A 24,438-nucleotide genomic window follows, 5' to 3' on the forward strand; every position below is an offset into this window, starting at 1 on the left:
CAACATCCACGGACCAGTTCCCTTCGTGAGCAACTCAAAACCAATGAAGAGCCTGCTGCACCGCAGGTCAGCCTCACTGAAGCTGGCGGGAAAATGGTAGCGCCCCCAGCACAGCGCCATGGGACTGAGAGGCAATGCCCAGCTCCCACTGTCTCCCTGGGGAGGGAACGACAACCCTGGACCATATGTCCACTGTTCTGACTTCGGGGGCAGCTGCCTGAGGGACTGGCTTCTGTCTTGCCTGCCTTGGAGCATTGACAGTACCCAGCCTGGAACCACTGAGAGCAAGAGTGCGTGGGGCATCACGCTGCTGCCCCGAGGCCCTGAGGACAGCACACAGAGGCCTGTGCAGCGACACGGACTCTCCCTCGGGGGCAAGGCAAAAGGAGAGCATGGGACACACAAAATTAACCATCACAACATATAGGCATCCAACCTCAATATGTGCACCCACACATATGAAGCCAGCATTGACAGAATTGGAGGGAGGCATTGACAGCAACACAGCCATAGTAGACTTCATGCCCCACTTCAATAATGGATAGAACATCCCAATAGAAGATGAATGAGGAAACGGAGGATTCAACGCTATTGGCCAAATGAGCCTAACAGAAACATAGAGAACATTCTTCCCACCAGCAGCAGAATACACATTAAGTACACGTGGAACATGCTTCAAGGTTGATCCCATGTTAGGTCACAAAACAAGTTTTCTGTTTTATATTGATTTTTAGAGAGAGGGAGGGAGAGGAAGAGAGAGAGAAACATTGATGCAAGAGCACAACATCGATCTGCTGCCTCCTGCACATCCCCCACTGGGGACTGATCCCTCAACCTGGACATGTGCCCTGACCTGGAATCAAACCGGCAACGTTTCAGTGCATGGAACGATGCCTAACCAACTGAGCCGCCCTGGCCAGGGCCGAAACAAGTTTTAATGAATTTAAGAAGATTGAACTCATACCAAGTATCTTTTGCAACCATAGTGAAGCAAAACTAGAAATCCATAGCAGAAGGCAAATTCACAAGTATGTGGAAATTGGCGCTCTTGAGCAACCAGTGAGTCAAAGGAGAAATGTAAAGGGAAATTTAAAAATATCACAAGACAAACAAAAAGGCAACATATCAAAACTTACAGGATGCAGCAAAAGCAGTACTAAGAGGGAAGTTTATAGTGATAAGCACCTACATTAAAAAAGGATCTCAAATGTTCAAATCTAACTGTATACCTTAAGGAACTAAAAAAAGAACAGCAAACTAAGCCCAAAGTTAGCAGAAGCAAGTGCAGAATAAATAGAGCAGTAAATCCGATGGGCCCTGCTCCCCGGAGCTCTCTTTCTGGGTGGCGTGAGGGAGGACACACCAGGCGGATGCGTGTGGCCTTCAGCCAGGGATTTGCAAATGCTCTTCACTCGAGGTTGGACATGCTTCATCTCTTCCTCTGTTTTTATCCTTTTCTCTTCTTGGTAGGGCAGAATGGAATATGTCTTTGAATTGGATGTTTCAGGGAAAGTGGAAGATGTTGTGGAGACGTTGCTTCAGGTAAGCCAGTGCCTAACTCAGGCATTTACTGGGCTGAGAATTCAAAACAAACTCAGGCAGAAACTTAAAAATTTTATATTTATACATCTTACTGAAACCCTAATCTATTTTATAAACATGAATCAGATTTACTTGATGTTGAATTTGAAAACTGTATATTAGGAAGAAGCCATACATACATCAGAAGCGATCTTAACTGTTACTAAGTAACAGAATGCTTGCTGTTATTTCATTGCTTCTAAGGAAATATCTTTATATCGTCTGAGAGAAAAAATAAATTCATGTATATTTATAATATTGTAGCTTCACAGAGCATCCTGCCTTGACAAACTAGGGGACCAAACTGCTATGGTAAGAGTTTCTGAAGATCTGTATCTTTATTATGAATTAACTTGTATTGATTTTTACTTATAAATACTTATATCCATACTTTATAAATGGTTCTGTTTTCATAGATAACAGCTATTTTGCAGTCACGCTTGGCGAGAACATCATTTGACAAGAACAGGTAAGTGTTTAATGATTTTGCTTACTGGTTATAAAAGCAGTGGACATCTTCATCTGTTTGCCTCGCTCAGCATGGCCACACTGATGTTGTCATCCTCCTCACCCCACACCTGCTTATCTGAGGGAATGGCCCACCTCAGTGCAGGAGCCGGGTCAGGGGCTTCCTCCACTCTCTCCATCCTGGCACCTGTCAGTCAGAAAGGCCAGTAGGTGAGGCTCTCTAACATCCTTCCTGTCTGTCAACTTGTCTTTTCCCACTGTTATTGCCTCAGTCCAGGCCACCATCACCTCCCACTCCGAACACTGTGACAGCTTCTAGCCTGTCTGCCTGACACCAGTCTTCCCTTCTGCAATCCCCTTTTCCCCACGGTAACTATTGTACTTTTAAAATATGTTCTTCTGCCCCAGCTGGTTTTGCTCAGTGGATAGAGCGTCAGCCCATGGACTGAAGTGTCTCAGGTTTGATTCCGGTCAAGGGCATGTGCCTCGGTTGCAGGCCACTGGGGGCAGCAACCAATCGATGATGCACCTCTCTTCCATCAATGTTTCTCTCTGTCTCTCTTCCTCCCCTCCACTCTCTAAATATCCATGGAAAAATGTCCTTGGGTGACAATTAACAAAAAATAATAAGTTAAATAAATAAATAAAATATATGTTATTTCTAAAGAATATACTTAATTGTATCACTGGTTTGTTTAAACTCTTCAAGACTGCCCATTGCCTTCAGGGTAAAATCTTAATCTTAGTTGGCGCACAGTCCACTTATGTTCTAGTCCTTGTTCACGACTTCCAGTCACTGCTTGCTCTTGGATTCCATGCTCCAGCTCTGCATTGCATGCAGTCCCTGAGTGAGCCACCTGGCCTCTCACCTCCGGGACTTAGTGCGTGTTCCCTCCGCTAAGAGTACTCAGCTCTTTTGCACCTGGCTAACTCTTTCTGATTCTTCTGATTTCAGCTTATCTGTCAGTGCTTCCAGAAAGTCTTTCTTGGCCCTTCAAATTGTGATAGGTACCTTCCGGAGGTATACTATGGGGCCCAAGAGACTACATTTTTATTGGTCTAATGTGGGTTTTTTAAATTATTATTGATTCTCTTAGCTTTTCTAAGTGTACAGTGTATTTTCTGAAGATAGTTATACTTTAATACTAACCTATTCTCTATTTGACTGTCTAAATAATTTACAGTGGGCTAGTCGAGAAATCATCTTTATTTGATTAGTTTTACTGTAGTAAATCCACAAAAGAATGTACAGTTGACCCTTAACAATGTGGGAGTTAGGGGTGACAACCCCCGCATAGTCAAAACTTAACTACTCATAGCTACTGTTGACCCAAAGCCTTACTGATCACATAAAGTCGATTAATGCATATTTTGTACGTTATATGTATTATATACTACACAATAAAGTAAGTTAGAGAAAAGAAAGTGTTATGAAGAAAATCATAAGGAAGAGAAAATACATTTACAGTATTTATTGAAAAAAATCATTAGGTAAGTGGATCCTTGTAGTTCAAACTGTGTTGATCATGGGTCAGCTGGACTTCGGAACTGACATTCACGTTATTGTAATTGTGTATTCATAGTCTTATGAAGTGTAGTGTGAAATAAATGCTACCTATGCAAAAATGGCCTATATGACTATGAAAGTAGGCCTTAATGACAGAAAAAATAGAAAAATGTTAAGAGTAGTTTCTACGTCAGTTTATTTTAAGCTTATGGGTTATTTGGCTTCGTTTACTTCTCTGTCTTTCCTTCTGCAGTACATAAACTTACCTGTTTTTTAAAAATTGAATTTTCATTATACCATTTAAGAGTCTCATGCTCTACCGACTGAGCTAGCCGGGCACTTTCATTATACCATTTAAAAGAATGTCAGTTTTATTTGTGACCGATTTTTGTGATGCTCACCAAACCCTCCAGTAGAAGCAGTACTGATTTATATTACTATTTATTTTGTAGAAAGTCGGTATTTAGACAAATCTTATGCAAAGTCACACTGTAACTCTCTTAGGTAAAGTTAAACCTAGAAAGTAGATCGATTTCTGATTCCTTTTTTTTTTTTTTGCTTTTGCTGAAATTATCAGGTTCCAAAGTGTTTCTGAAAAGCTGCACATGGAATGCAAAGCAGAAATGGTGACCCCTCTGGTGACAAACCCCGGACATGTGTGCATCACTGACACCACCCTGTATTTTCAGCCCCTCAATGGGTACCCGGTACGTGATGACTGCAGTGCAGGTGGAGACCCCATTAGCACTGGGCCCTTCACCTTATGCTCTTTCCTGTGAGCTTGACTTCACCATCACAGTGTTCTCCCCGGCCCCTCCCCCGCCTGTGTCTGTAACAGGCTCCCTGAGGAATCTGGGTGTGAGCTCTTCTGATCTGTTTTCCTTTCGGGGTCACTTGCTCTCAGTGCTGTGAAAAGAAAGCCTGCTCCTCCGACTTTAATAGAGGGTCATGAGAGCGTTCTACCTTTCTACTCGGAGGCACTTCTGCAAGAGACAAATGAAATACATTAAGATTAAGAAGAAATGTTTTCTGTATATCTGCTTACATATATGCCTGTGTTGGTACTTCTTGTTTTTCCTTTATTACCAAGTCAGGAAATCTGAATCTTTCCCAAAAAGGCAGTGGGAAGTGGTCCTGGCCCCGCCAGAGCAGGCGCACGCAGCGATGCTCAGGGGGCAGCTGCAGGGCGCCTCTGTGGCGGTGGAACTAGTCTCCCTTTCACAGCGACGTTAGACTTCCTAGGCCGATAACCGAAAATAACGCAGATCTCCACACTACATGTTATAGAGACGGGTTGCTTTATCTAGATCTAGCCCCTTTTGGGAGTGGCTCACTGAAAGAACAGAAATCCTAATATGCTCTAATGGTGCCATTGGACCATTTAGCAGGGAAGTTTAAAGAACAGGAGTGTCTCCTGCCACAGGCTATACCCTGGAAATACTCCAGGCTGTCATTATATGGCAGTCATTATATGGCACTGAAACTTCTAATCCTTTTCTAAGTGAAAGATAATGCTATAATAATTCTGTCCACCAGGTGGTGGGGCACGCTTGCCAAACCCTCCAATAGAAGCAGTACTCATTGCTGATGGGCATTCTCTAGCCATGCAATAAAATTGGCTTACCCACTACTATTACCATAGCTCAGGGTCAAAAACTTTTGGAAAAATATGAGTATGTGCCATAGCTTCAGGATTCATAGTATGAGCATTGATCCCTTCCACTCAGAAATAGGAAAATAAACTTGTCACCTTTTAGCCAATCTCATTGCCTTTTCTAACCTCATTCATCTTACTAGCATTTTAAGGTTTTTAAAGAAGAAAATTACCCTCCTTATGAAAGAAAAAGTTTTGAAGCCCTGCCTTATACTATAATTGTTTGTGAGCCTTAATACACTATAGTTTTTAAGGAGACAAAAGGCAAGATTCTAAAATAAGATGAGTGAGGACTAAGGAAACCATTGCTCTATAAAAGAATAGCATAATTCCTGAGAGGTTATCTATAACCAATCCTTCTTTTTAAAAATGTTTTTATTGATTTTTAGAGAAAGAGGAAGGGAGAGGGATAGAGAGAAATATTGATGAGAGAAAAACATCATCAGTTGGCTGCCTCCTGCACACCCCCTCCTGGGGATCGAGCCCGCAACCCAGGCATGTGTTCTGACTGGGAATCGAACTAGTGACCTCTTGGTTCATGGGTGGATGCTCAACCACTGAGCCACACCGGCCAGGCTCTAGACCAATCCTTTAGCATTTTATAACACTTAACACCTTGCGATAACCTGAAAGATGGACGCATTACCATATTTTTGGTGCTGAATGGAAGTAGGGAGACTTGTCCAAGGTCACAAAGCAAAAAAGGGCAGGCTGGAGTGTTAAACCAGATACGCCTCGTTTAAGATCTCCCTTTCCAGTTGTTCACCATGTAACACATCAGGAAGGCAAGACTTGGTCATTTGATTCCGCTTTCTGATACTAAAGATCAACTTCTAATTGTGTCAGAATGTTGACCTTTGAGATAATCTTTTTACTTTTACAGAAACCTGTGGTCCAGATCACACTCCAAGACGTCTGCCGCATTTACAAAAGGAGGCACGGCCTCATGCCTTTGGTGAGTTCAAGTGGAATGTCAGTTTTAGGTGAATGATTGTCCTAGTTTCAGTTTAACCGGTGAATTATTAATGTATAATAATACACTGGGCAGAGGCTCAATTCAGGAGCTGCCCCCTGGTGGTCAGTGGACTCCCATGGCCAACCTCCCACGGCCAGGCAGCCTCCCACAGTTCCTCCCCCTGGCCTGCCAGTCCCGATCGGCCCCAATCCCTGGCCAGGCCGAGTGATGCCACCTGTGCACGAATTTGTGCACCGGACCTCTAGTTAATGTATATGGCCTGTCTGAGAAGTGTAAGTATGCTGTATTGTAAGTAAGTGGACTTTGGGTCATGCTGCTCTTTCTTTTGGATGAGCTAGAAATTTATAAAAGAATAACCCCTTTCTCTTCACAAGAAGGCTGCCGTGGGGAATGTTTTTGGCTCTAAGAGCAAGAGGGATGGGGTGCACTGCCTTGAGTTCCTCACTCCTGTGTACTCAGAGTTCCTGGGGTTATGCAAGGATAATCTATGCAGAGCAATCCAGTGTGACTTGCACCGTCTGCTCATAGCAGCTAGATCTCAGAGTAAAATTCGGAAGCTAGTACAAAATTAACTCTTTCGTGGGTGTGTAGTGTCTTCAGTTAGCTTAGAGTAATTCAGCCTTCAGCTTGGAAGGGAGAGAAATGAACAAAATAACCTACCATTCCCCTAGGGAGGCATATGTCCATACTTATGTTAGTCTTACATGCTGACCTTGGAAACCAATCCCCACATAAGGCGTGATTCCAGGGTGTTTTAATTTGACATCAGTATAAATTCATTTGTTCTTCTTTGAAGCTTAACCAGTCACCTGATAGGTAGCATTACCAAAGCACTGTTGCATGTTGAGCTCCTCATTTTTGTTTCATATTTGTGAAATTTGCCTTTTCTACCTATTTAACTTAAAAGGATACTCTTCATTTCTAGTGCTAATAGAGAATTATGGACGCATACTATTGAAAATCTCATTCTGTGGATATAAAGACACAGTCAGAAAAATAGTAGAAATTGACATTAAGTGTCTTCTGTGTACTGGGCAATTTATGTACAATATTTTATTATCATGACAGTCCCTGTGAAGTAGATGATATCCTATTTTATAAAGAAATTGAGATTCTAAGAGTTAATTTCCTCTGTTCCTTAACTAGTAAATGGTAAAAGCCTGTATTTGAACCAAGAACAAGTCTGCTTTTGTCATTTCTTTGTCTATTCCTGTCCTATCTCAGGCTTATCAATACAACATTCACAAAGCTCATAGTTTTCTTAATAACTGCAAGTCGCCCTGCCCAATGTGGCTCAGTTGGGTGGGCATTGTCCTGCCTGTTCTATTCCCAGTCAGGGCACATGCCTAGTTGCTGACTCAATCCCCAGTAGGGCACGTGCAGGAGGCAGTCTCTCATCATTGTTTCTCTCTTCCTCTCCCTCTTCTTCTGTCTCTAAAATCAATAAAAACATATTTAAAAAAATAACTGCAAGCTATTAGTTGAATAGCTATTCAGTTATCGGTTTGTTAGATTGGCCTAATAATTTAATTATAATAGAAAGCTAAACATTTATATTTGAAGATGTGTGAAGACATGGATCAGCCAATTTTGAATTTCAAAATACTAAATTCACAAAAGTTATTATCAATAAAAAATAATCAACACTAAAAGGGATTTACAAAATTTAAAGATACAAGTCTTGTTCTCAGGAGATTTATATGTATATGCATTGCTGAATCAAATTTAAAGCTGGAGAATATGAATACAAGAGCTACAAGTTAAAAATGTAGATGTTTAATTGGAAGGCTTTTGTGATTGTATAGCTTATATTGCAATTGTAAGATTAATGAAATGCTACTTGTTTTATTCTTTTCTTTCTGAATTTATAGGGATTGGAAGTGTTTTGCACAGAAGATGACCTGTGTTCTGACATCTACCTAAAGTTCTACGACCCTCAAGATAGAGATGAACTCTATTTTTATATTGCCACGTATCTAGGTCTGGTGTTCACCCTTCATTGTTCTATTCGTACGAAGGTAGTTCAACTCCTAAGTAACCGGGATAGGAAATAAGAGAAGGAAAAAGAAAAATGCTGGATCTAGAATCGCCTCTCTGTGGTTCTATCCATTGCTTCTCCATAGTAACTACAGTTGGCAAGATGGCATTTTAAAAAACTAAGGGAAACATAACTGAATTTTGGTAATAGTTCATTGTGCGTTTTAAAAACTTGATAAAAATATTTAATTTTTTTGGATTTTAACACACCAATTGAATGGATTATAAAGACTCCACTTAATTATTTCTATGTCCAGTCATGTCTTATATTAGTTTATGAAAACCACGATTCAGTTCCTTAATGTGAGAGGCAGTGAGCTCTCCAGTCATATGTTTGTGTTCATTAATTGTGGCCTTAATCCTGAACCTAGAAAACAACACAAAGAAACACGTGAACCCCGAGGCTCAATATAGTACCCGTGGGACTGAATTTGCTTTTAATTAGTATTTCCTCAGTCTTGCATGGAAAGTGTGAATTTTCCCACCCTTGTTAGGGGGAACACCTGTATTTTTCTTTTCACGCATAAATATATTAATCTGTATGGCTGACTGTAATTATTCTTGTTTACAAAGTTGCTAGATGACTAGAATAGAATGATTTCTAAAAATAGATGTTGGGATTTTATTAATACCATCTTAATTTCGTTTGCTCTTCTGGTGTACAGTGAAGCCATTTCTGAGATCTATAGCGAAAACAAACTGTACCCTACTTTTATTTTTCTTAAAATGCATTTTTCAAAAAATGCATTGAAAAGACTACACTTAAAGTAGCTAGTGTTTACATGCTTAGCCAACATCTGCCAAGTTCAGTGGTGACCTTGCGGCCTGTCCTCCTCAGAGCACCATGTCGCGGAGCGCACGGCCGAGAGCTACACGCTGCAGTGGCAGCGCGGGCACCTCTCCAACTACCAGTACCTGCTGCACCTCAACAACCTGGCCGACCGCAGCTGCAACGACCTGTCGCAGTACCCGGTGTTCCCGTGGATCATCAGTGATTATTGCAGCTCAGAATTGGGTAAATGTCTCAAAGCTACTTCTTAAAGGAGAGAAAAATATTCTCTTGTAGACTTACCATGTGATCTTTGAATAGATTAGAATCCATTTTAACTTTATTACTAAAGCTTGCTAGTTGTCATTTTAGTGTTAATATAAATTATATGTGTTGTTTATGTTTTCTCCACTGTCTCTTAATTTTCTTAACCCAAAAAATAGTACTCACATATTCTTAAAGGACATGTCCAGAAAATATGCATATAATTTTTAATTCTTTATTGTTTAAAGTATTACATATAGTATTACATAGGTCTCCCTTTTCCCCCATTGACCTCTCCCTGGCCACCCCCACCCCATATGCTTATAATTTTAAGCCACATTATCAATACTATCTATAAATACCAAGTTTTGAAATACTGTACTTTGAAAATTATCTCAGATTATCCTATTCTAAAATTTACATTAAAATGTGATTACCAAACTAATAACTATTCATTATATGACATTTAGAATGTACTAAAATATTTTTAAAAGGAAAAATCATCAATTATTACATTACTGAGAGGTAGCCATTTTAATTTTGTGGTATATGTACTTCTCTTAAATTATTTTAACAAAAATAGTGATTGTATTGTGATTTTATTTTTTAATATTTAAAAATTATATGTTGTGAACAATAAATTTCTTTGGACAGTTCACTTATTGAACTCTGTACTTGAAAGAGATAACAGATTTTCTAGGAATATGATAATTTATTTCTCTGATAATATTCAGGTCCCCAGTTCTCAAATTATGCTTGTAATTCAAACTTACAAAGTAAATCTTAGTAGAAGAATAATGGGCTTTTAAACTTTGTTTTTATTTTTTGTTTTACTTGGAATATAGCTTGTTTCAGTAGGCCTTTTTTTAAAAAAAAAAAATCCATATTTATGATGTTTTCAAACTGGAAATCACTTTTGAATGGATGTTGCTAAATTAAAACTCAAAAGTTCTCACCTTTACAGCTGTATAAGTAGCTACCAGAAATACTGTAATTCTAATGGATCTGTCTCAGTTTTTTAAAACTGTTTATTTTGTGGAAATAAATGTGTGCATGTGAATCAGTTCATGGAGGTAATGTTATTAAGTGTAGGTTTGCTTGCTTTATTCTAATTAATTTTTTTAAAATTTATTTACTTATGTAGATTTGTCAAACCCAGGAACCTTCCGGGATCTTGGGAAACCAGTAGGGGCCCTAAATAAGGAGCGACTGGAGAGACTACTGGTGCGTGGATTTAAGGATTCTTGGTCTATAAGGAACTTCCTGAACCATGGCCTATATTTTTATAGTAACTGAAACTCATTTCATCAAGGCTTAGGGCAAACATTGTCCAGAGGGATCATGTTTTGTTTTTTTTTCTTACTCCCGCCGCTCTGCCTGCTGCCTTCCCCAATGAATATAGCTGCTCACCATTTGCATTTTTTTTGCCTACAATTCAGGAAGTAGGAGGCTGACCTGATTACCAGTGTACTAACTTACTTTTCATGGAGGGTTCTCTCTGGTAAATTGCACAAGAGACACATAAAATCCCTTCCATCTTCCATTCAATCCAGTCCCAACATTGTTACCACTGCGCCAAGAAAAACAAAAGACGTCACAGGAATGCTGTATTTATTCAGATTTTCCACCCTCTTTTTATCTTTCCTTTTCCTATTTTAAGAAAGAAATAAGGAGTATAATGTACTCATGCCGTGATTTCTTTTAGGCTTTTACTACATGAGTCACTTGTTATTTTTATAGCCAACATTTAGTAGTCTTTTTTTCTCACATATCATAGGAACGCTACCAGGAGATGCCAGAGCCAAAGTTCATGTATGGCAGTCACTACTCTTCCCCAGGTTACGTGCTGTTTTATCTTGTCAGGATTGGTAAGGTTCTTTATCATTACCCCAAGTCAATGTTATTTCACGGGGACTCTTCAGTGAATCTGTATCTCATTACCTCCGGTTTCCCCCCTCCAGCACCAGAGTATATGCTGTGCCTGCAGAATGGAAGATTTGATAATGCAGATAGAATGTTCAACAGGTTTGACATAAATGCCCCACCTACCATTTTTTAAACTTCCTAATTATATATGCACAATATGTTTGTTTTAAAAAACTAGTATATAGGGCCAAAAATGTAAAGATATGCAAAAAATCACTAATTGTTATATCTATTCCTTTCAGGCTTTTTCTAGTTGTGTGTGTGTGTAAATGTGAGAACATATTTTAAATACACTTTTTGTCCCACTTTTTGTATCCATATTAGATCTTGAAGTTATCCCCATGTTATTAGAAGTTTTTTAAAACGCCTCATATTTTAAAATATTATATCACATCCTAATGTATGCCAGAATGTATTTTAACTGTTTTTTATTGTTGGACATTTAGAGTGTTTCCAACATTATTTCATTATTCTAAATAATTTTTTAAAATATATTTTTATTGATTTCAGAGAGGAAGGGAGAGAGAGAGATAGAAACATCAGTGATGAGAGACAATCATTGATCAGCTGCCTCCCATACACCCCACACTGGCAATCAAGCCCACAACCTGGGCATGTGCCCTGACCGGGAATCGAATCATGACCTCTTGGTTCATAGGTTGATAATTTTGCTATGAGTTGAAAACAGTTCCCTGTGGGTCTGTAAATAACTTTTTTTTTTTTTTTTTTTTTTTTTTTTAATTAAATCTTTATTGTTCAGATTATTACATTTGTTCCTCTTTTTTCCCCCCATAACTCCCCTCCTTCCAGCTCCCACCCCACCCTCCACCCTCACTCCCCACCCACTGTGTTCATCCATAGGTGCATGATTTTTGTCCAGTCACTTCCCGCATCTCCCACACCCCTTTTTCCCCCAAGAATAGTCAGTCCATTCCCTTTCTATGTCCCTGATTCTATTATAATCACCAGTTCATTCTGTACATCAGGTTATTTATTCACTTGATTCTTAGATTCATTTGTTGATAGATGCATGTTTGTTGTTCATAATTTGTATCTTTACCTTTTTCTTCTTCTTCCTCTTCTTAAAGGATACCTTTCAGCATTTCATATAATACTGGTTTGGCGGTGATGAACTCCTTTAGCTTTTCCTTATCTGTGAAGCTCTTTATCTGACCTTCAATTCTGAATGATAGCTTTGCTGGATAAAGTAATCTTGGTTGTAGGTTCTTGGTATTCAGCACTTTGAAAATTTCTTGCCATTCCCTTCTGGCCTGCAAAGTTTCTGTTGAGAAATCAGCTGACAGTCGTATGGGTATTCCCTTGTAGGTAATTGAGCCTCTTTCTCTTGCTGCTTTTAAGATTTTCTCTTTGTCTTTTGCTCTTGGCATTTTAATGATGATGTGTCTTGGTGTGGTCCTCTTTGGATTCCTTTTGTTTGGGGTTCTCTGCGCTTCTTGGACCTGTAAGTCCATTTCTTTCACCAGGTGGGGGAAGTTTTCTGCCATTATTTCTTGAAATAGGTTTTCAATATCTTGCTGTCTCTCATCTTCTGGCACTCCAATGACTCTGATATTAGACCGCTTAAAGCTGTCCCAGAGGCTCCTTACACTATCTTCACACTTTCGGATTCTTTTTTCATTTTGCTTTTCCAATTGGGTGTTTTTTGTCGAATCTTTGGTTTGATTATTGTACTCCTCTGGTCTGCTATTGGGTATAATATTCTTTATTTCAGTCCGTGTATGCTTACTTTCTAATTTCTTTATCGTAGCATCGAGGGTCTCATTAGTTTTCGTGAGGTTCTGCACAAATTTATGGCAAGCCCTCAAAATTGCGATTCTTAGCTCCATATCCTCCATTTCTGTCATGTTTTTTTGTCTCCGCATCTTTTATGCTTTCTTGGTGCACCCCCTTGTGGTCTCTGTGCGCAGTCTTGTTCTAGCCAAGCCTTAATTGTTGTAGTTAACACTAGGGGGATTTGACCCTCAGGCCGGCTGGCTATAGTAATCAGCTGTGCGGAAAACTCTGTCTTCTGGGGAGGCGCTAATCCAGCCTTTGCCTGAGGCGATCAGCAAATGGCTGTGCGCAGGCTTTGGGCGGGGCGGGATCAACAGGGCGGGCGGAGGGAGCAGTTATGGCCACGCTCAGTCCCGTTCCCAGAGGCTCTGCTTCTCAGAACCCCGGCAGCCGCTGCAAACCTCGGAGAGAAAGCTGCCCTCAGGTTCCAACTGATGCCGGGTAATCCCGCTTCTCCCGTTTGAGTCTGGGTCCCTAGAGACTCGCCCGGATCTGGAGCCCAGAGTCTGAGACTCAGTCCCGACAGAAAACGACAACCGCGCCCTCAGCCACCAGCCCGCTTTCGCGCGCACCTCGGTACCTTTGTATTTTCCACACTGCGCCGCCTCTGAGCCTCGATTTGCTGTTCTCTTTCCTTCTAGTTGTAGAGTCTCTCTTCAGCCAGCCTTCCTGTGGTTCTGGGTGATGTCCGTTCAGTCTTTTAGTTGTATTTTTGAAATGGTTGTTTGCGGCAGCGGTCTCCGGTGTTTACCTACGCCGCCATCTTGGTCGACTCCCAATAACTTTTTTTTTAATTATAAAAGTAATACTTCTTTACAAAAAGAGGAAAATAAAGTTCAGTTGGCATCTGTCCACACTGAGAGAATTTTCATTATTCATCTTTAGTCTGTGTCTTTCCAATCTTTGTTTAAGCTCTACACTTGTTTATCATTCCTTTTTGAGATGAGCTGTTGACATACTTGTGCTAATTTTCTAGTGTTTAAGCACCTGCCTCCATTGGTCCTTCAGTGAGGCAATATGGGTGCAGAGGCTCCTGGCATGGCCTTTGAGACATTCCATCTGGGCCTTGTTCTGACTCCCTGCTCACTCCCATGTCTCCTATGTGAGCCTGGGGAATTTTTCTCTTCTGTGAAAGAGGGATTGCGTTAACAAGAGAATGAGTTAATATAGGTAAAGTATAGAACAACACCTAGGTGCAGAGAAAGCTCTGTGGTTGCTGTTTCTATACCCCTGAGTTAAAATCAGTTTAATTTTTTGTTTTTAATATTTAGTATTGCAGAAACTTGGAAAAATTGTTTGGATGGTGCCACAGATTTTAAAGAGGTAAGTGGTTTAAAAAGCTAATGATTCATGGGGCCAGTGTTTTCTAACTGCTTTAAAAAATGTTGTTGCTGTTGTTTTTTTGTTTTTTTTTTCACCTGGCACCTTCAGTTGATTCCAGAATTCTATGGTGATGATGTCAGCTTCTTAGTCAATAGTCTGAAGTTGGATTTGGGGAAGAGACAAGGAGGGCAGATGGTGGATGATGTGGAACTTCCGCCTTGGGCACGGAGTGAGTACCTCAGCAGTGTGGCATTGTAGAAATTCCTTCTCTGACAGTGCAGTTTCAGTGTGATTAATTACTTAGTTGCCTAGATTTTAAGAAAAATAACAGTGTCATTCTCTACCTAAATGAGGCAATATCAGTTCTATTCCAGATAAAAAAATATTCTATGAATCTAGGCTATAAAAATATTGACATATATTTGAGAGACCTAAATGTTGGGAAAATGATTTTGCCACTTTTTCTCGCCACAAAATTTATATTTTATATGATGGGGGCAAAATGTCATTAAGAAATATGTGCCTCCTGCCTATCCGAGAAGCTTTATGTGCCTGTGGGTAGAGGACAGAAGTGAGAGAAAGTAAGGTGGACGCTGCCGTGTTTTGACAGAGTCTAATCTCCCAGGTCCCGAGGACTTTCTCCAGAAGAGCAAAGAGGCCCTGGAAAGCAATTATGTGTCCGAGCACCTTCATGAGTGGATTGACCTAGTGTTTGGCTACAAGCAAAAAGGGAGCGAGGCTGTTGGGGCCCATAATGGTATGTAATAGTCATTGAAAGTTCATTTAGTGTTTGATGAAAATGAAACAAACAAAAAACAAAATGAGGGCAGAGCAGTCAAGCTTATTCCTTCAGCAGAAACTTCTATCAGCAAACAGTGCCTACTGGCTCAGCGACCCTGGGTTAGATACTAAGTGAGAGAGGAGGAAGTCCTTTTGCCTAAAGAACATCTATTTCAGCATGATCCCAAGAGGTCTTGTTCTAAAGTCTTCTAATTTTAGCAAGTACTTGCTATCCCATTCAATAATTTCAATTAAAACTCAATCAGAACATGATGGAGCAGCGACCTCAGTTGCTATGAAGGGCTACAGAGTTTCCTTTGAATTGAGCTGTAAGAAACCAGCAGTAATACACCTCCTCATCGGTCTTGATTCTCACCTGCCTGCAGGTTTCTCAGGGTTGATGACGAGGAAGTGGAGCTTGATTTCAGGCCTGATTTCTCACAGCCAGAGCAGAGGGCCGGATGACCTGCTTCCCCTCAGGGGAAGATAAGCTGACTGAGAAATACACTGAGGTAACCGGTCCTCTGACCTGCCAGTGAGATTTCTGCTCAGCAAAGGATAATTCAAGTTGATATTTACTGAAAAGTTGGATCTTATTAGTCTTTTTTGCAAAGTGAACATCAGTTACTTTGAATAAAAGTTTAAAGTTGTCACTGGGTTTTAAAATTTTGAACAGAGTGTGTAACTCAACAGTACATCTCTCACTGGTGCTTTACTTCTCTCCTTCCAGTATTTCATCCCCTGACCTATGAAGGAGGTGTGGACTTGAACAGGTACTTACGTCTATAAGGAGCTTCGACTTGAACAAAATACCTCTTTAACTAAATGGTTGATGCGCTTACTTGATAATGTTAAGATATGGAAAATTTACAGTGAATTGTATCTTGCTTTTACTATTATGTGAGTTACTGAGCCTCAGAAAATTTTTTAAAAATCTGTGCTAAGGTTTAGACAATCCTGACACACAGTGGGTGTTTGAAACTCTCTCTGGTTGATCTGTACCATCTGAAATGTGTGCTTTCAGGAGACGGGAACCTAGGGGCTCATGGCATTATTTGTGTTCTGTCCTAAAGCATCGAGGATCCTGATGAGAAAGTAGCCATGCTGACCCAAATCTTGGAATTTGGGCAGACACCAAAACAGCTCTTTGTGACACCACATCCTCAAAGGATCACCGAAAACGTCAAAAGTTTGCCCCAAACCTCCTGTGATAACGTTTCCATAGCAGATTCTCCAGGTAAATTTTGCAAAGAGAATAAATGTGAGCACCTTTCGTTTTTCTTTAAGACATTTCTAATGATTGTGAAGAGGAAACACAAATGTTGTGCTGTTTAGAGATAATATTTTTACCATCTTATTGCGGTTCTCCTGAAAACAACAACGAATCAAAACAAAACCCCAACCACCTGTTTTTGTTGGTGTTTTGTTTGTTGTTAACTATTCACTTTAAAGACACGGTACTTTTATTTTCTGGTAATTGAAACCTGGCAGGATTTTTATTGCGATTGTTATGGTTCTGTTTCTTCTCTGTGCCTTTCCAAGTTGGTGTTTGATTCTGAGCTGTTCCCTTCCTATTGATACATCCTGGCCATGGCTGCTTTAACCGTCACCTTACCTTCCGCCCCACTCTTTCCCCAAAATTATTTCCACCATCTCTCATTCTCCTCTCCATCCCCAGCTTACAGACCTTGAATTCAAGGTGCTCTGCTTTCTTTATTTGATTGTATTATTCAATTGACAAACACTTGCTAAGTACCTGTTCTGTGCCAGGCATATGCCAGGTGCTAAGACGAACTTGACACTGTCCTCACATCTCGTATTTGGAAAAGGTGGAATGTTCCCACACTTTCATTCAGTTATCCTTGTTTTAGTGTTTTATGTTTCACCTAAAACAGCCTCCAACCTCCTGGCTCTCAGGATTTTTACATTATATGGAACTTTGGGAGCAAAATCACTTCTTATCGCCACTTCTGCTCTCTGTTCCAGGCACATTCAGACTTTGTAGGCACACACTGCTGAGCATGCTCTCAGCTGTGGAGGAATAGCTCACTAGAGTCACATGACCCAGGGCTGGCTGGGAGTATGTCTCAAGGCGATAACCCCATAGAGTTAAGTCATAAAGATCATAGGATTATCTTGTGACGCCTCTTAAAACCGTTCTCTGCTTACTCACCGGGCTCACACCACTGTCTTGTGATTATTTTAAAGGGTAATTGTGCCAGCCCTACTAAAAACAGAAGTGAAGGATTACTTGGTCCTGTCCAGGAGCACTTGGAGTCATTGCTTTCATCTCTGCTTTCTCCCCCGCAAAACCAAAACAACTGCAGCATTCTTAGTGAACCGTCTGATGTTTGCAAATATTATTGACAAGAAAATGGTTATTCGGGCTTGTATTTCCTGAAATTCTTAAATTAGGGGCAAACATTGATAAAAGTAACAAAATACTCTAGTATTTAAATATACTTTTAAATCTTTCTCCAAATGGTTTTACTTTATTTCTATGTACTTTATTATTTTTCCTTAACTACCATGGAGCTAACATATTTCAAAGCTATTACATTTTGGTGGGCTATTTTGTTTTCTTGGTTGTTTTATTTTAATAGAAGACACTGTGACTCGTGTTATCTGTGATGCTTGTTAGTGATGGAGTTGACTCACTTGGCAATAATCTAATGTGCTCTCTCCAGGGGAAGAGTCTTTTGAGGACCTGACTGAAGAAAGCAAAAAACTGGCCTGGAATAACATAGCCAAACTGCAGTTGCACGAGCAACATAAACTCCACAAAGAGTAAGAATGTCTGTGTTGTCCTCACAGAAGTTGGCGCCTTGGCCTGGGGTGAAATTGTTTTAAACCAGGTCGGTGTAGCTCCGTGGTTGAGCGTCGACCTATGAACCAGGAGGTCACAGTTCAATTCCTGGCCAGGGCACATGCCTGGGTTGCAGGCTCAATCCCCAGTAGGTGGTGTGCAGAAGGCAGCTTATCAGTGATTCTCTCTCATCATTGATGTTTCTATCTCTCCCTCTCTCTTCCTCTCTGAAATCAATAAAAAAAAAATATATTTTTAAAAAATTGTTTTAAGCTGAATCAAGGGGAAAGTTCTCTTTCAATGTCATCTTGATTGTTTTTTTTATCTCCTTCAAGTGTTTATAGTGATCAGCCACCTGATGTCAATGTGGCAAGGGAACTTTTGGAACAAAATGGATTTGTGTCGGCCTCCCATGTTCTCATTTCTATAGTTGGTCCACCTAGAATTTTAAAAATAATACCTGTACTTCCAAGACATTGGGCTTCCTACTGGACCTGGAGGGGTTACAAGTGTTCCCTGTCTTCCTCTATTAAGGATATTTTTATACTTTGGTAGAAAGACTTGAGAGGCACTGAAGTCACCTGATCCATCCTGTTACAGATGAAAAAAACAACAACACAGACCCAGACCAGGCTGTGTCCTGCTCCTCCACCGTGGACATCCTGTCTGACATTTTGAAATCACATGGGGGAAACATGCCAGTTTACTTTAGATTAGTGGTTTAAAATCAGAGTGCAGCCTCCTGAAAAGAATACATAGTTCCTTATTCATTGGAACAATGGCCTTTTCTCAACCTCTCTAAATGGCACGAATCCAAGGCAGTGAAGACACGAGTGAACCTTTAACAGGATGTGCTAGACTAGTTCTGTCTGGACGGTGGTCTCATCATTGCGCAGACGCTGGTAAATTCAATTCAGTGATCAAGCCGGGGAACTGATTTTAAATAAGAGTTTCAGTCCTTGGGTGATGGTCAAATAAAAGGGAATTGAAGAAGCAGTTTTCCAGCTGTCAGAAATGTGTTACACTTTGAATGTGGCAGCTCAGGAAGCTAAGAGTGGGAATGTTTTCCAGCCACAAGTCCTGCCAGAACAAAATTAGAAGTTGCCTAGTGATGCTTTGGTAATGGCAGGTATCAGGTGGGACAGATGCAGCAGGCAAGCTGTGAAGGAAAAAATCACAGAAACTTGGTAAAATTAAACCAAGGGCTTGAAGGAGACCAGTGTCCTAGTGCATGATTGAGGCCATTCATAAAACTTTGTTTTCGAACAGGGCGGTTACTGGAATAGCGGTCTCTTGCAATGGCTCATCAGTCTTTACGACGTCACAAGGTATGTTTTCCCACCTGAAAAATGGCTTTCCGAGGATCGTAGTGTCCAAGCTTCGTGACTCTCAGGTCAGGGACTGACTGTACTTGCATGTGCTGCCCCCACATAAAATAAACTCGGAGCAATTAATTTGTGGCATATTACATACAGTGTCATTGTGGTTTGCCAAAAGGTCATGAAGAATGCCTTTCTGTGGCTGAGGCTTCCCAAACTTTAAGGGGAAGGGCGGAAAGAGCTCGTTCCCCACCTGCTTGCTGGGGAGGAAGGCGGCGTCGTCATCATCTGTAAGAGGCAGGAAGTCCTTCTTACCTGTTTCTTTTCCTTATTAGATAACACCTTGAAAATGTTTTCTACAGAATCCAAAATGCTACAAAGAAGTATATCATTTTCAGATATGGTGAGTTCATTTTCATTTACAGTTATGCTAGAAATCCATGTAGCACTTTGTTTTCTACACACTCGTGTAGTGACATTGTTTCCCCCAAAACAGTTGTTGATTCCTGTGTGATATTGACAGAATGCCTTAGATTACTTCTAAATTTACATTTTTTTTAAGTTGCCTCTTTCTCATAATAATGTGATTTCATTGGTAGCCTAAACAACTTGAACTGCTACCCAGCAGAATTCTTCATAATAAATCATTCCTTTTTTGGAACGGTCGGATGAATGTGTATGTGCTACTAAAATAACTTAATGCATTTCTGAGTTGGTGGGATACCTAATACTAGAACCCCAGTGATTCTGAAAGAGCGTTTTACTGTTAATGTCAGTCACCTGAAAGATTTTGAAATTCCCTGAAGAATTTTGGGAGTTTTCCTTACCCATATGAATCTGTAATCCTGAGAGGGTGTTCGCATTCTTGACAGTCCCCAGGCCACCCTCCCCCGTGACTTCCTACCGCTGAGGGGGTCCCTCCAGTGCTCCGGGGCCTTGCAGAGCCCTGAGCATTAGGCAGGTCCTCGCACGCTTGACATACAGACTTCCCTGCCATTGGGAGGAAACATGGCATCTGGAATTAGTCAGTTGAAAAAAACTTTGTCTATTTCAAAAGGCTAACAGACAGAATCTGAGCACTAATTTTGGGGGAATCTTGTATGGTGGTTTTGCCATGTTGGGGACTTACTAATTACTGTAATTATTAATGCCGAATCATTTGTATTTCAGGCGTTATCGTCTTGTTTACTTTTACCAGGAGATGCCACTGTCATAAGTTCCTCTTGGGATAATAATGTGTATGTATGTGCATGCTTCTTTGTCATTCCACTCACATGTAACTGCCTCTGGGACACCAAGCAGCAAAGGAGTCCCCCATTGGCAGGACACTGTTTTTAAAAAGGAACACATATTGGATGAGGATGAAACTGTTGGATTTGAACATAATTATTTGAGTCTAATATTTCTCCAATTGGACTCTGTTTCTCTGTGTTTTAAATTGAGGTGAAATCATATTAAGAGCTAGACCTGGAAATTTCTAGTTTTAAATTAAAATTTTCAGTATTTTTATGATAACATGAGAACAAGTAATTTGTAATTCTAGTGGGCCTTAGTAAGTATAAAACAACATAATGTTTCTTGAATATGTGTTTAAGAGGCTTAAAATTAAGTTGAATGCTGTTTTAATACTTCTCGTTATCTTTTATGTTAGCTATTTTTATTCTATAGCATTTGGAAGGAGTCAAGGCACATTAATGGGACATGATGATGCTGTTAGCAAGATCTGTTGGCATGACAACAGGCTGTATTCTGCATCGTGGGATTCTACCGTGAAGGTTTATATATAATTTCTAACTTACAATGTTTGGATAATAAAAATATAAACCGTTCAACTGTTAACGTGTTCAATTCAGTATTTTTCACAAAGCATGTAAGTGATATATAAGGATATTGAATATTACTGCTTTTTTTTTAACATGTACACTTTTCAATATAATAGGAACTTTTCATGATTTTTCTGCTGTGTGTTCCACTGGGTGTTGGGAGAAATGCAATACCTTTTATCTAACACAATTGGGACTAGCAATTGATCAGTTAAATAGAAAATGTCAAGTGAAAGTGGGGAATCATTAAGAGATAATGCATTTTATTAAACTTAAAACATACAAATGCCCATTTATTCACTATCCTGCTGAGGTAGGACCATATATGAATACCAGACCAGTACTCATCATCTTTGGTTTCCAATCTGCATTTGTGTAAAAAGAAAGCAAAAACCTAAAACCATTAGAATTCCTTCAAATTTTTTTCAATATTTTCCTCCCATTCTTGTAGATAAGTTTCTTGCTTGCACCTGATGTAATTTAGTGCCTTGCCTTTTTGAGTCTTCTCAAGACATTAATAGGCACTACACTTATGCACTCGTATTTTCTTAGTTCAAACAATGCTTAAACTACATATTTCTGACAGCAAGTGCAAGGTATGGAAATAGACACAGGTCCAGCCGCCTCTTGGTTGAGGGAGAGGAAACAGAAGTATTAGGCAGCTTCCGTAGTTGGGGCATGTTCAATGGACATTGGTTAGTCGAGAGTTCTTCAATGTATTAGACATGCTCTTATATTCATGTTTGCAAATATCTTCTGCACTCTGTTCCATCCTAGGTGTGGTCTAGTGTTCCTGCAGAAATGACAGGCACCAAGAGACACCAGTTTGACCTACTGGCCGAGTTGGAACATGATGTTAGTGTGAGTACTGAGTACCAGCAACAAGAGTGCAGGAACTTGGGGGCCAGATTCTTTTTAAAAAATATATATTTTATTGTTTTTTTACAGAGAGAAAGGGAGAGGGATAGAGAGTTAGAAACATCGATGAGAGAGAAACATCAATCAGCTGCCTCCTACACACATCCCACTGGGGATGTGCCTTCAACCAAGGTACATGCCCTTGAGCGGAATCGAACCTGGTATCTTTCAGTCCGCGGGCCGACGCTCTATCCACTGAGCCAAACCGGTTAGGTCTGGGGGCCAGATTCTTGATTTTACCTACGTGTTTACGATCTTTTGCTTTGTGTTATTTTGCTTACTGATCATAGACTCTCAGTTCTTTTCTTCAAGTTGACTCTTTGGGTTTCCAAGTCTACTTTGTCCTTTTTCCTCCCGTTTGCTATTTCCCTGAGCACAACACTGAATATCTGGGTATCCTCAGAGTATCTGGGCCAACAAGATGTGCCCCATCATCTTTCCTATTTTCTGACACAGAAGGTAGAAGGGACCATCTCTCTAGGCAGTGATGGCGAACCTTTTGAGCTCGGCGTTGTCAGCATTTTGAAAAGCCCTAACTTAACTGGTGCCCTGTCACATAGAGAAATTTTTTGATATTTGCAACCATAGTAAAACAAAGACTTATATTTTTGATATTTATTTTATATATTTAAATGCCATTTAACAAAGAAAAATCAACCAAAAAAATGAGTTCGCGTGTCACCTCTGACACGCGTGTCATAAGTTCGCCATCACTGCTCTAGGATAATGCACATCCACCACAGAGGACACTGACCTTATTATTTGGCCCAAGTGTGTGCAGTCAGGGGCAAAACCAGGCTGGCACCTGGTCCCTTTCTCACGTTGCTATTTCCACTGGTTCCCACTAGGTTCTCGCTCCCAGTACAGTGGGGCTTTGACTTACGAGTTTAATTCGTTCCGTGACGGAGCTCATAACTCAAATTACTCGTATGTCAAATCACTGTGACGTTCGCTGCGCCAACTAGCGGTGGGGTATCTGAAGCTGGCTCGTAACCCGAATTTTTTTGAGCTTGCAACTGAAAGCAAAAAATCGGCTGAGAGACGGCTCGTATCTCAAAAAAACTCATTAGTCGGGATACTCGTAAGTCAAGGCCCCACTGTACTGCCTTTTCTTTGATGCTGGGAATTGATGCCTAGTTTGCATGGTTGACAGATCAACTGAAGTCAAGAAATATTTAGTATGTAACTCAAGATGAATATTTAAGTATAACCTTGAGATATTACCCCCCCCCCCCCCCCCCAAATTCCTCAAATCATCAATCAGCTGTGTTTCAGGCAGTTTGGCAAATCTCTCCAACTTAACATTCATGGAATTAGACTGACAAGTTTAGGCTATTTTAAAATAGCATTACATTTCCCCAAATAACACTTCATTTTATTCACTAGCATACGAAGAGATTAGTTATTATTCAGTAGGTGATGTTTAAATACATCTGCATTAACTACACCAGGACACTGTACCATAGAGTTTAATCTGTATCATTATGCCCACATATTTGAACTGGCCTAGGGAAACAGAGCTTATGAGCCTAATTCTAAAGGGAATATGTATGTTTTCTTGCTCAGGTGGATACCATCAGTTTAAATGCTGCAAGCACACTGTTGGTTTCAGGCACCAGAGAAGGCAAGGTGACTATCTGGGACCTCACGACGGCCACCATACTGCACCAGATTCCGTGCCATTCTGGGACTGTGTATGACACTGCTTTCAGCCCAGGTAGTATTGTCCTTTTTAATGCAGATGATCCTGGGGGAACTCGAATTATTACTTTGAAATAAATAAAAATGTAAAAAGAAAAACACTTTGCGGATAAAAGTAGTTTTGCCTATAGCTAGAGCTTCTTCATGGCAGAATACAGTATACTTGTGGCATTTGTACCGAGTAGAAAAACTGTATTGGATATTATTACTTCTTCCTCAACTCACTAGAGAAATTAGTTTGTAAGATTTGTAATTGCATCTGCCCAGTGTCTTAGAAACACCGCATTTCTGTTTTTGTCCCTAAGAATTTGAGCCAAACTGATGAGACATGCTGACGAGCAAGATCTCAAATGCTCCAAAACAGAAGCATTTCAAAGAGAGGATAGTCATTGGTTAAGTAAAACAAGGAGCTCAAGGAAAATGAGAATGAACATTAGGCCACCAGACTCGGAAATAAAATCTCAGAATAATCTACGCTCTGAAGCTATAACCTTTTATCTGTGTCCCTTGGTGTTACAGACAGTCGCCATGTCCTCAGCACAGGAGAAGACAGCTGTGTGAATGTAATAGATGTGCAGACAGGAATGCTTATCTCCTCCATGACTTCCGACAAGCCCCAGAGGTACATTTTTGGGGTTACTAACGGTGAAGACATTTACACACAAGTTTGTGAGCATGTGCCTTTGGGCTTACTTTGGCCAGAATATAGCTCTTCCTTCATGAAGAATAATGAAATGATTCTTTCTAAACTAGAGGCCCAGTGCACAAAAATCATGCATGGATAGGGTCCCT

General features: G+C 40.3%; 1 protein-coding gene across 2 annotated transcripts in view; it reads left to right on the forward strand.

Moving 5' to 3' along the window:
• The window catches only part of NSMAF (neutral sphingomyelinase activation associated factor), a 46,452-nt gene that overhangs the window by 18,667 nt on the left and 3,347 nt on the right, over positions 1-24,438 (forward strand). For both annotated transcript variants that reach the window (XR_011468239.1, XM_070392284.1), the window contains exons 7-29: positions 1,471-1,542; positions 1,846-1,893; positions 1,998-2,050; positions 4,134-4,263; positions 6,094-6,165; positions 8,058-8,166; positions 9,062-9,238; positions 10,401-10,480; positions 11,034-11,124; positions 11,218-11,281; positions 14,248-14,299; positions 14,408-14,528; positions 14,925-15,056; positions 15,810-15,852; positions 16,153-16,316; positions 17,767-17,866; positions 19,155-19,213; positions 19,540-19,607; positions 20,375-20,442; positions 20,856-20,979; positions 21,805-21,888; positions 23,512-23,662; positions 24,166-24,268. Coding sequence is in view for 1 of the 2 variants with exons in the window: in XM_070392284.1 (XP_070248385.1) it covers positions 1,471-1,542; positions 1,846-1,893; positions 1,998-2,050; positions 4,134-4,263; positions 6,094-6,165; positions 8,058-8,166; positions 9,062-9,238; positions 10,401-10,480; positions 11,034-11,124; positions 11,218-11,281; positions 14,248-14,299; positions 14,408-14,528; positions 14,925-15,056; positions 15,810-15,852; positions 16,153-16,316; positions 17,767-17,866; positions 19,155-19,213; positions 19,540-19,607; positions 20,375-20,442; positions 20,856-20,979; positions 21,805-21,888; positions 23,512-23,662; positions 24,166-24,268 (2,165 nt within the window). In the remaining variant the exon portion in view is untranslated. The remainder of the gene's footprint in view (positions 1-1,470; positions 1,543-1,845; positions 1,894-1,997; positions 2,051-4,133; positions 4,264-6,093; positions 6,166-8,057; positions 8,167-9,061; positions 9,239-10,400; positions 10,481-11,033; positions 11,125-11,217; positions 11,282-14,247; positions 14,300-14,407; positions 14,529-14,924; positions 15,057-15,809; positions 15,853-16,152; positions 16,317-17,766; positions 17,867-19,154; positions 19,214-19,539; positions 19,608-20,374; positions 20,443-20,855; positions 20,980-21,804; positions 21,889-23,511; positions 23,663-24,165; positions 24,269-24,438) is intronic.

The sequence above is a fragment of the Myotis yumanensis genome, unplaced genomic scaffold, assembly GCF_028538775.1.
Source record: "Myotis yumanensis isolate MYYU_CA2020_CCGP unplaced genomic scaffold, mMyoYum1.0.hap1 SCAF_15, whole genome shotgun sequence".
NCBI classification, from domain to species: domain Eukaryota; kingdom Metazoa; phylum Chordata; class Mammalia; order Chiroptera; family Vespertilionidae; genus Myotis; species Myotis yumanensis.